General features: G+C 38.7%; 1 protein-coding gene across 2 annotated transcripts in view; it reads right to left on the bottom strand.

Annotated features, from left to right (window-relative positions):
* Positions 1-11,708, bottom strand: part of CCDC81 (coiled-coil domain containing 81) — a 47,869-nt gene extending 36,161 nt beyond the window's left edge. Inside the window, exons 1-2 of one of the 2 annotated variants that reach the window (XM_023209129.1) lie at positions 11,198-11,708; positions 613-674 (exon numbers count right to left, since the gene is read on the bottom strand). In XM_023209129.1, coding sequence (XP_023064897.1) covers positions 613-674; positions 11,198-11,276 — 141 coding nt within the window. In that variant the 5' untranslated portion in view covers positions 11,277-11,708. The remainder of the gene's footprint in view (positions 1-612; positions 675-11,197) is intronic. The other variant, XM_023209128.2, reaches the window with a different exon arrangement.
* Positions 11,709-12,568: the final 860 nt, after the last annotated feature.

Here is a 12,568-nt window from a genome sequence, read left to right as displayed (position 1 = left end):
ATTCTCAAGCCAAACAAAATAAATTTGAGGTATGAATTCTGCCCAAGGGCTCTCACAGTAGGACCTCTGAATGGAGTATAAAAGTTCCACAACTTGCCAGCTTCCCCCAAGCTCATCCCCAAATCTCCATGCAGTTTTATGGCATCTAAAGCCAAGACTTAACAGGAGGGAATGGTCCAGCCCTGGGCAAAGTTTCTCATTTTGGCAAGTCTTCTATTTCAATTAAAATCCATTCCCTGCAAGGCGGCAAGACAAGAAGCGTTATATCCTTCTACAGCTATGCCAGGAACTATCAGATCACAGACAAACAGAACTCATCTAGTTTCCTTACACACTCCCAGGCTGATCAGCACTACACTCTGTAACACTAGAAGAGCAGAACTTACAAATTCATTACCTAAAAATAAAATTTATGTTTGTTAACATCTATTACCCACAAGTCCGAAGCATGAGCATCATAAAATCACAGGACTGGAAGTTAAACGGGATGGCTCTAAAGTCTACTGCCCTGCCCCCAGCAACATTATACAAGACTATGGAGGAAAGTCCTTTAGATGCCTACATTAAAATTAATAAATCAATTTAATTTATTAATAAATTAATAAATCTTACCTTGTGCAAGGTTAACTGCCGTCCCACAAATTCTGATACATTCCCCCAGATAATAGAGACTTCTGAAATTCAAAAGTAATGAGAAATTATTTAATTTATATGACCACCCATGTGGTAATACCTTAGTGCTAATAAATAAAAATGTAAATATGAAATGTGGAAACAAATGACACTAATTCCTGATTAATTTAGAATTAAGAAAAAACAATGCTATTCCCAAAAGTTAATTTTCTTGGTAGCTAAGGCTTACTCCCTTAAGTTTGGAAGATGTGATTTAAAATAATAATAATAATAATAAATTTTTAAAGAAAATCTTTCTACAGCAAAGGGAACTCTGTCACACCTTTTCTTTATTCTATAAAGAGAGTTAATCAAGTATAACCCAGCCTTTTCTTAAAGACCCATTCAGCAACCGTTTATCGAGTGTCTACTCTGTGCCATCTGATTAATAAGAACGTTCATTCTCACACCATTCCATAACACAGGAATAAGGCAAAAGGCCACTAAGGCATGAAAGGCTGTTTTGTGTACATTAACTTTTCCTACACTTCTATTTTTGCTAAATCCTCAAATCTGCTTTTTATTTTCATTTTTCACTGCTAAGCTACCAGCTGTCACTTGTGCTACTAGTACTCTGTGGGCTCCTGGACCAGTCGTAATTCATTGCTTCGTATCTACTGTGTTCTGGAAATAACAAATACTAATACTATGTCTAAAATAATTTTTTTTTTTTTGAGACAGGGTATCACTGATGCCCAGGGTGGAGTGCAGTGGCGCAATCTCGGCTCACTGCAACCTCCGCCTCCCGGGTTCAAACGAGTCTCCTGCCTCAGCCTCTTGAGTAGCTGGGATTACAGGCACCAGCCACCATGCCTTGCTAATTGTATTTTTAGTAGAGATGGGGTTTCGCCACGTTGGCCAGGCTGGTCTGCAACTCTTGACCTCAGGTGATCCACCCGCCTCGGCCTCCCAAAGTGCTGGGATTACAGGCATGAGCCACCATGCCCAGCCTAAAATAATTTTTAAAAACACACTTTTGAGTAGGACAAGGAGCTTTACTTTGAATTAATGCATACATTTTGCACTATCAATTTTGACTGATTGGAGGGAAGCCTTCCAAGTGTATCTTCTTGTTCTGAACTGTGTTTCAAAAAACTGTGGTAGAAAAATAGGTAGTTGCCAGTAACTAAAGTGTTAATGTATGATATGATCCTATACTATAGGTATAACTAATATTTCAAAGCCTAGAAAATTATATCTGTATTAACATCACCCTTCCAAACCTAATCATGTGTTTATCAAAGATACTTTCCAATTCAGAACTCTTTGCAACTCAAGAGTGTTAAGTTTTAAATCTCAAAATAAAAAATCAAGAACAGTGACATTAACCAACTTGTCATTTAGGGACATAGATGCAGTTGGTGACAAAAGCCCAATCCTTTTTCTACTTTGGAAACTGCTTGTTTTATTGGTTTATTTGGTTTATATTTTTTTCTAACAATGTAAACCACTAACTAAAGCACAGAGAGTGCAATCTTTTAATTCTGGTATATCAGAGTTATAAATATTTTTATTAATAGGCCAGGGAAGGGGCAGGTTTAATGGATGAGAAGTAGCAATGACTTTTATGAATATCTGGGAGCAAATTTGGTGATGGAAACTCACCCATTAATAAAATTAGGGCTGCAGGCTACAATGAGCAGGAGGGCCAAGATTCTGCCCCTCATTAATCACTTTCTATAATCAGGCATTTCCCCTACTCTGCCTACCCTACCTTGTTCCCCACTCCTCCCCACCCCCACAGCCCATAGAATTCTACTATAGGCTGCTAAGACTAATAACCAGTCCTAACTGTATACTGAATTAAAATTTTCATCATGACCAAACATTTCATTAATTCACGAATGCAAAATCTCAGTATCCAGATGTACATGGAGAACTTTCAAAGTTATTAAGTCAAAATTGTTAAATGTATGACTCTAAAAGTCTTTCACCTCTAAAAGCTCATATGTTAGGAAAACAACTACTCTGAAGATGAAATGATTTCATTAGAGCCAGAAGAAAGTGTATAGTTTGCAACCAAACCCCAGTGAAAAGACTCAGCTGAGTTTAATTGAAAATTTGAGGATTTTGTTTTTCTTCATTTGGATGATATATTCAAGCCCACTGTATTGTTTTATTCCATAAAGCCTAATAGACAACATTATATAAGAGCAGAACTAATTAAGTCTAAACTAAAATTTGCTATTTCTCACTGAAGAGAAAGGAAACTATGCATATCATTTGCCTTAGGAAGCTTTAGGCCCCTGCAATGCAATCGGAATAGACTTGGAAAACTTACAGACCGTAATTTCTAAATTTGACTTTTTCTGACATCCCAAAGAGTCAGAGAGGATATCATTAAATCTCAAAATGAAAAATATCAAGTCTAAAAAGCAAATTGAAGGATATACTACTTTCATATTTTAAGGGAGGCCAGGGTTCTTACTTATTTCAATCAAACATTGAAATGCCAAGAATCACTCTTATAAAGAACTAATCCCTAGACATATACTCTATATTCAGTTCAACCTTCATTTGGCTTCAGATTCTTACCATTCCATGCACTCAAAACCATATGCTTAAACACAGTGCCAAGTAACAGGAATACTGTATCTTGTATATGATCATTACAAAAAAAAAAAAAAGAACTACATGTCTGTTCTGTAAATTACACAATACTATATGCTTGAATAAGACATTAATGTCAAAAAAACCAGATATGTTTCCTGATGTTATAAAACTTATCTTCTAAAATAAAAATACTGATATATGGAATAGTATAGCAGAATAGTAAAGGATGATTTGAACAAAGAAACATATTACCAGAGCATAATGCAATGGAAAGGACAGTGTGCTGCATGGAAGGCCCACAGCCTTCCTGCCTCCATGGACTCAAGTTTTACCCAGTTCACATCTGTAAAATGATGACAGGGCCTTCTAAGCACTATAATTACATAATATTAAACTTTGCTAAAAGATACAGAAGCAGCAGGAATATGCAATGATGAATATATACACTGATGAAAGTTAATTTCTGTGTTTTGCTGAGTTTTAAGTTTATCTTCATCCTTGTTGCAATAGATCATTTGTGAAAGTTAATAAACAGTAGTTTGACTTTGACTTCTGTTATTCTACCAGTAAAGCCCTTGCTGAAGTCACCAGTGGTCTCTTTGTCAATACATTCAATAAACATGTTTAATTCTGAGCCCTCAGCCATGTCTGACACTATTGATCACTCCCTCCGCCTTTAAGCACTTCTCCTTTTGGCTTTTATACTACTACTCTCATTTGGATGTTCTCCTAACTGTCTGGCCATTCCTTCAGTCTCCCTTGCAGGCTTATGCTCCTCAACCCAACCATTAAATGGTGGGGTTTTTCAAGGTACATTCCTAGGCTGCTTCTCTTTTCACTCTATACTCTCTACTTCAGCAGTCACACCCACACTCAGGATGACTCCCAAATGTTTATTTACAGACCCAGACTCCTTGCCACCCCCTCTTTGAGATTCTGGACCTTTATCCAACTGCCTACTTAGATAACACACAAAGGCCCTTCAACTTGCCCAAAACCACAATCTTTCTTCCCTTAAATCTTGTCTTTTATCCGGGATATCAGTCTCAGTGAATGGCACCACTATCTATTAATTTATATGAGCCAGGAACTCAGAAGTCATCCTTTAGACTTCTTTTATCCCTCACCCCTAACATCCAGTCCATCACCATAATCTGTAGATTTTACCTCCAAGTTGCCCTTCATTCATTGCATTCCTCTCTATTTCTACTGTTACCAGTTTTAGACCAAGCTACCATTTGTTCTCACCAAGACTATTGCTATAGGTATTCTTGACCCTCCTATTCATTCCCTACCTGGCAACCGGAGTGATCTTTTCCAAATATAAACTGATCGCATCATTCAATTTCTCCTTGACCTCCAGCTCAGAACACTTAATGGCTTCCCATCAGGCTTAACATAAAGGTCAACATCCTTAATATGACTTACATGGCCCTGCATTACTTGACCCCTTCCTTTCTCTCTAGCCTACTTTAGAATACACTCCCTCCCCAAATCTACAGAGCAGCCAATCCACTGTCTTTCAGTTGCTCCATTACATCATACTCTCACTGTAAGTTTTTGCCCCTGTCATTCCCTTTGCCAAAATCATTTTCACCTCACTTCCACTCTCTACCTCTCTGATCCATTTCATCTACTGAATTCCAACTCGTTCTTCACAACTCAGCTCAAATTATCCCTTCTTTAGTCATTCTTGGCACACACCTCCATCCTTACTCTCTATTAAAAGTTCTCATTTGATTTCCATTTCTTGGTGCTGAATGTAAGGAAGTCACCACTCCATCCTAAAAACTAAAAAGTTGACCGGACTGAAAAATCAACAGCTCTTCTTGGATCTATAAGATGCAGGAGGACACAGGGCAGACTGCTGCCCCTAAAAATTGGAGAGACAGAAATGCAAATACCAGGAGGCATGGCTTCCTGAAACAGACGCACATGCAGAAACAGCATCAAGAGCCAATGCTGGGTAAGAAAACCCGAAGTGTAATTGACAAATTTCTGGAGGCTTAGTGTGGACAACACCAATAGTTAAAACCTCCAGGGGGACCCAGTCGTGGAGGGAGGGTTCCCACATAGGGGAAGGTTTACTTCCCAGAGCTCAACCAGATTCCCACAGCTAAATATCCAGGTAAATATGAGAGAAAAATCTCCCTGTGCTTCTGGTGGGGGGAAGAAAAAAAATACCATTTTTAAATATGCCAGAGCACTCTGTTGTTCTTAATGACCTGCCCTCAGAAGAAACTAGTTCACCGGAGCCTAACCTGCTGGGATATTATCCGAGCCTAACTGACCTGGGAGAAGGGAAATGACCAACTCCAGTCCACTTTAGCCATTCTGTCCCACCTAAGGAGAAAGGAAAAATCTGAGAAACATTTGTAAAGTTCACAGTCCAGAGGCCCAGGCTCACTGAGACCTGATCATAGGACTATAGACTGCTTTCCCGCCCCCGCACACTCTACCCCTACATTACTAAAGGCCTATTTATAGAAGTTACTTTTACCCAGTACATCACATCCAGCTATCAAGAAAAAATTATAAGGCATACTAAAAGGCAAAACACACAATATGAAGAGACAGAGCAACCATCAGAGCCAGACATGGCAGGGATGTTGGAACGATCACACTGGCAATTTAAAACAACTATGGTTAATATGCTAAGGGCTCTAATGGATATAGTATACGGCATGCAAGAACAGATGGGCAACATAAGCAGAGAGATTGAAATCCTAAGAAAGAACCAAAAATAAATGCTAGCAACTAAAAACACTGTAACAGCAGTGAAAAATGCCTTTGAAAGGCTCACTGGTGGACTGGATATGACTTAGTAAAGAATCTCTGAGCTTGAAAATGTGACAAGGAAATTTCAAAAGGAAAGCGAACAAAGACTGGAAAAAAAAACCCTGAGTATCCAAGGATTGTGAGGCAACTACAGAAGGTGTGTACTCATAATGGGAATACCAGAAGAGGGAGAAATAATAGAGGAAATACTTGAAACAATTACTGAGAATTTCCCTCTAATGTCAGACGTGAAACCACAGATCCAGGAAGCTCAAATAACACCAAGCTGGATAAATGCCCAAAAAAGACACCTAGGAATATCATTTTCAAAGTACAGAAAATCAGAGCTAAAAACAAATCCTGAAAGAAGCTGGGCAGAGAGAGGGGAAGGAACACCTCATCTATAGAGAAACAAAGATAAGAATTATATTGAACTACTTCTCAGAAACCAAGCAAAATCAGAGTACAGTAAGACATTTCAAGTGTTGATAAAAGGAACACACCAACCTAAAATTCTGCATCCTGTAAAATTATTTTTCAAAAGCAAAGGAGAAATTGTTTTTCAGACAAACAAAAATTAATGGAATTAATTGCTAGTAGACCTGCTTTTCAAGAAATGTTGAAAGATGTTCCTTAGAAAAAAGGAAAATGATGTAGGTCAGAAACTTGGATCTACATTTAAAAAGAAAAAAAAAAAAAAGAAAAGACCATCAAAGAAGGAATAAGTAAAGGTAAAATAAAAACTTATTTTTTCTTTGAGACAGGGTCTCACTCTGTCGCCCAGCCTGGAGTGCAATGGTGCAATCTTGGCTCACTGCAACCTCCACCTGCTAGGCTCTCAAGCAATCCTCCTACCTCAACCTCCTGAGTAGCTGGGACTACAGTCGTGTGCCACTATGTCCATCTTATTTTTTTGTTTGTTTTAATTTTTTGTAGACAAGGTCTCGCTATATTACCCAGGCTGATCCTGAACTCCTGGACTCCTGGACTCAAGTGATTCTCCCACCTTGGCCTCCTAAAGTGCTGGGATTACAAGCATAAGCCACTGCACCTGTGTTTATTATTCTTAGCTGACCTAATAGATAGCAGTTTGTCCAATAATAGCAATAATTATTCAATTATGTATGCTTATGCATATATCATATATATTTATGTTTATATATAAGTGAAATGAAATGAGTGACAGCAATGATACAAGGGATGGGAGGAAGGAATTAAGGTTTTGTTATTGTAAAACAATCACACTACCTGTGAAGTGGTACAGTGTTATTTGGAAGTGGACTTGAATTGATTGTAAATATATATTGTAATCTAAGGCAATTTTTTAAAAAAATATAACTGATATGCTAAAAAAGGAGAAAATGGAGTCATAAAATGCTCAGTTGAAAATAAAGATAGATACAAAAAACCAGGGCAAAAAGTAGAAAACAAAAACAGATATGGTAGATATTAATCTAGCTATATCAGTAATCACTTTGAACATAGGCTAAATGTACCAATTAAAAGACAGAGATTTTTGGAGTGGACCAAAAAACAAAACTCAACTATATGTTGTCTAAAAGAAACCCAATCTAAATCTAAAAACATATAGGTTAAAAGTAGATGGATGGAGGAAATATAGCGTGGTAATGCTAATCAAAAGAAAGCAGGAGTGGCTATATTAATTTTAGACAGAACAGACTTCAAATCAAGGAGAGTTGTCAGAAATAAAGAGCATTACATAATAATAGGGGGGTCAATTCTTCAAGAAGACATAAGAATTTTTAATATGTGTACACCTAAAAATAGTTGTCAAATTCATGAGGCAAAAACTAATAGAATTGCAAGAAGAGATAAAGAAATCCATTATCATACTTGAAGATTTCAGTACTGACCTATCAGAAATGAACAGATCCAGCAGGCAGAAAATTAGTAAAGGCATAGTTGAACTCAACAGCACCATCTGTCAAATGGATATAGTTGATATCTACAGACTAATTCATCCAACAGCAGTAGAATGCACATTCTTCTCAAGCTCACGTGGAACATTGACCAAGACAGACCATGTTCTGGGCCATAAAACACACCTTAACAAATAGGATAGAAATCATACAATGCCTGCTCTCAGATTACAACGGGATTAAAGTAGAAATGAATAAGAGAAAGATAAGTGGAAAATCCCAAAATACATGGGAACTAAATAATATGAATCTACATAACACATGGGACAAGTCAGAGGACTGTCACTACCCAACTTCAAGATTTACAATAAAGCCGAGTCATCAAGACAGTGTGTTATTGACAAAACAATAGACAAATAGATTAATAGGACACAAAAGAGAGCCCAGGAATAGACCCATATAAATACAGTCAACTTATCTATGACAAAGAAGCAAAAGCAATACAATGGAGCAGATGTCTTTTAAACAAACATTGCTAGAACAACTGGACATCCACATGCAAAAAATAAAAAAATAAATGAACCTAGACACAGACCTTACATCTTTCACAAAAATTAACTTAAAATGAATCATAGACCTAAATATGAAGTGCAAAACCATAGAACTCCTAGAATATAACATAGGACAAAACTTAGATGATCTTGGGTATAGAAAAGACTTTAGATGAAACACCAAAGGCATAATCCAAGCAAGAAGTAATAAGATGGACTTCATTAAAATTTAAAACTTCTGCTCTGTGAAAAACAATGTCAAGAGAATGAGAAGACAAGTCACAGACTGGAAAAAAATATTTGCAAAAGACACTGTCATGCAAAATATACAAATAACTCTTAAAACTTAACACTAAGAGAAGAAAAACTCAATTTAAAAATGAGCCAAAGCCCTTTATATATATATCATCAAAAAATGACGAGCATATTAAAAGGTGCTCTCCATTATATATCATCAGGATAATGCAAATTAAAACAATGAGATACCAATGCACACATCTATTAGAATGACCAAAATCTAAAATACAACAACGAATGCTGACAATATAACATGGAGCGACAAGAATTCTCACTCATTGCTCTTGGGAATGCAACATGGTATAGCCCCTTTGGAAGACAGTCTGGCAGTTTCTCACAAAACTAAACATCCTCTTACCATACAATCTAAAAGTTATGTCCCTGTGTATTTACGCAAGTGAATTGAAAACTTACATCCAATTTTTTAAAACCTGCACACAGATCTTTAAAGCAGCTTTATTCATCATTGCCAAAACTTGGAAGCAACCAAGACATTTTTCAGTGGGTGAATAGATTCAAAAAAAAAACCTGTGGTACATCTAGATAATGGAATATTATTCAGAACTAAAAAGAAATGAGCTATCAAGCCACAAAAAGTCATGGAGGAACATTAAATGCATATTGCTAAGTGAAGGAAGCCAATCTGAAAAGGCTTACACTGTATGATTCCGACTATATTACATTCTGAAACTGGCAAAACTATGAAGCCAGTGGAAAGATCAGTGGTTTCCAGAGTTTGGGATTGGGGGTAGGGGTGAATAGGCAGAATAAAGGGGAGTGAGAATACTCTATATGACTGCAATGACAAATACATGTCATTTTACATTTGTCCAAACTCATAGAATGTACAACACCAAGAAAGAACTCTAATGTAAACTATGAACCTTGGGTGATTTTGATGTGTCAATGAAAGTTCAATTGTAACTCGAGTACCACTCTGGTGGGGGATGTTGACAATAGGAGAGTCTATCCAAGTGTGAGGTTAGAGAATATGTGGGACATCTCTGTCTGATATGGTTAGGCTTTGTGTCCCCACCTAAATCTCATCTTGAATTGTAATCCCTAGGTGTTGAGGGAGAGGCCTGGTGGGAGGTGATTGGATCCTGAGAGCAGTTTTCCTCATGCTGTTTTCATGATGGTGAGGGATTTCTCACAAGATCTGAGAGTATTATAAATGGCGGTTTCCCCTAGTCCCCTGGGCTTCTCTCTGTCTCTCTCCTGCCGTCATGTAAGACATGGCTGCTTCCCCTTCTGCCATGGTTTTAAGTTTCCCGAGGGCTCCCAGCCATGCAGAGCTGTTAGTCAATTAAACCTCTTTCCTTTATAATGACCCAGTCTGGGATAGTATCTTCATAGCAGTGTATGAATAAACTAATACATTGTCCTTCCTTCTTAATTTACTGTGAACCTGCAACTGCTCTAAAAAATCATCTTTTAAAAAATTTCTTACTGTACCATTTACCTCCTCCCTGGTAGCATTTACCCAAATGGTAAATTTACATTGATATGTGTGATTATTTGATTAATGTGTATCTTCCCCACTAAACAGTAAATTCCAAGGTTTTTGTTCACCATAAGTTAACTAGTGCTCAGCATATAGCAAGGTTTCAAAATTACTTGAATGACTATATATAAATTTACAAATATAGCAAATGTTTTTAAATTCATTAAACCATTATCTTCAATGCTTCTTTCATGATGATTTTCAGAGGAAAAGATAGGAGTGATGCAGGGGAAGAGAAAGAAGTATCTGTTCGTATTTGTTTCCTGCGGTCATTTGGTTAAAACCTAAGCAACATCTCTATGTTATAGTGGTTTGATAATAATAAGAGTTTGCATTCCTGCAGCGCCTTTCTTCCAAAGTGCTCCTATGGTTTGCAGACAGATCTCAGCCTCACTGTGGGGTGACTCTTCTACAAACGATGCTAAAAACAGATCTTGTCTTGCTACTAACCAAGCCTAATGAGTTTTCTCTGAGAAGGTGCCAGGTCCCCTTCCAAAGTACTTACCCTGTATCTTTTTATGATCATCTCATTTTCTTAATACAACCACATGATGTCAAAGGCAACAAAAGCAACCGTCTTTGCAGGAACTCTCAAAAGGAGCCATTTAGGGTCCCTGCACCTCTTTTCTCTATGTAGGCAAAAGGGTTGTGATCCATCCCCGTGGGTGGGGTGGGAATGCTTGTTTTTACCTAACCTTTATTGAGCACTTACTTTGTGCTAGTCCCTTTATTGATCACTTACTTGGTGCTGTCTATGCATCACCTGGTTTAATCAAAACCAGAAAAGGGTCTCTGGGCGTCCAGTGTGGGTCTGATGTGATTACCAGCTGGTTGTCAAGGCAACTTAGCCACTTGCAGGCCAGGCCTGAGCCAGGGAATAGGGAAGTGGGTCTCCCCGCTTCCCCTGCAAGCAGGTGAAGGTTCAATCTCCAGGGCCACCCCCCACTACCCAACACGCTTACCCTCCTGGCTCAGCGAGGACAGAGTGGGCAGCACCTGCCTGCCCAGGTCCTGCAGGGCACGGGCGATCGTATCCAACATCTCCAATTTCCAGGTGACTCCGTACTGAATCTTCAATGGGTCTCTTCTCTCTTATATGGAGTGTATACAAAAATGATTTTCCCACCCTCCAGCCCCTTCTCCACGGAGCTTTGGATGTGCCTTAAAAATAAGAATGACGAAAATCCTGAATCTGTTGACTCTTTTTTCCTCTTTCTTAAATAAACTTAAACATTCTTTCTCGCCGTCCCTCCCCACTGCCCTGGCTCTCGGGCAGCCCCCACCGCAGGAGCCGCAGGAACTGCTGTCCCGCACTGAGTGAGAGTGTGCAGACCCGCACCCTCCGGACCAGGGAGAGACCCACTGAGGGGTGAGCTGCAGCCTCGAGGAAGGGAGGGGCACCAGGGAGAATAGGCCCGACAGGAAAGGGCGGGGCACGTTGCTGGGACGCGAGAAAGACTTGCTCGGTTGCTAAGGCGTCAAGGCTGGGATTCGACCTCACCCCCTTAGATTAGCAGCTTCCAGGTTGCCTAGGTGATTCGGAAGCTCGAGGCAGCGAGGTTGGAAGTAACTTAAAAATAAATAAATAATTGGTTTTTACTTATCTGACCCCGGGCAGCGAAGAAACATGGTTAGAGTGGTAGTCTTTGTACCTTGGACAAATCTAGGAATGCCTTTTGCCCAGAGAGATGGATATTTGAGTCTCCAGATCTGTTTGAGAGTTTGAGCTCGAATTTGTTTCTTGTTTTGCTTTTCCCTGGGCTCTCTTCCTAGGAAATGGAGAGCTGGAGAAGTGGGGAGGAGGAAATTGACTTTTTTTAAACTACAGCCATTTCCGCCTTTTCTCTACATGTCACCAATCTCATCCTGAAGAATTGTGTGCATACTCTCCCCTCTGCTGATAATTATCACAAGCTGAAGATACCTATGCAAAACCCATCCAAGTCAAAAAATAGAATGCTAGCACATTGCACAGATCAGCACCTCATTACCCCTCCAGTCATTAGCCAAAGCATACTGCAGATTCATTTTTCCTGTTGATTCTTTGGAATCATATATTATGTATTCTTTTGTGTCTGGCTCTATTCAAATTCACATTATGTTCATGAGGTTCATCCATAGTTTCTATGGTAATAATTTCTTCATTTACACTGTTGTGTATTATTCGTTTTTATGAGTATGGTGCAATTTATGCATTCTACTGTTGAAGGGCATTTGTGTTGTTTCCCTTTGAGGCTACTGGGAATAATGCTGCTGCAAACATTCTCACAGAACACTTTTGACAGATACGTGTACTCATTTCTGATTTGTATATAGGGGTAGATTCATGGCTC

The sequence above is a fragment of the Piliocolobus tephrosceles genome, chromosome 13 (genome assembly GCF_002776525.5).
Source record: "Piliocolobus tephrosceles isolate RC106 chromosome 13, ASM277652v3, whole genome shotgun sequence".
Classification (NCBI taxonomy): Eukaryota; Metazoa; Chordata; class Mammalia; order Primates; family Cercopithecidae; genus Piliocolobus; species Piliocolobus tephrosceles.
The sequence above is the reverse complement of the archived record's forward strand: the minus strand, read 5'-3'. Positions and strand labels throughout refer to the sequence as shown.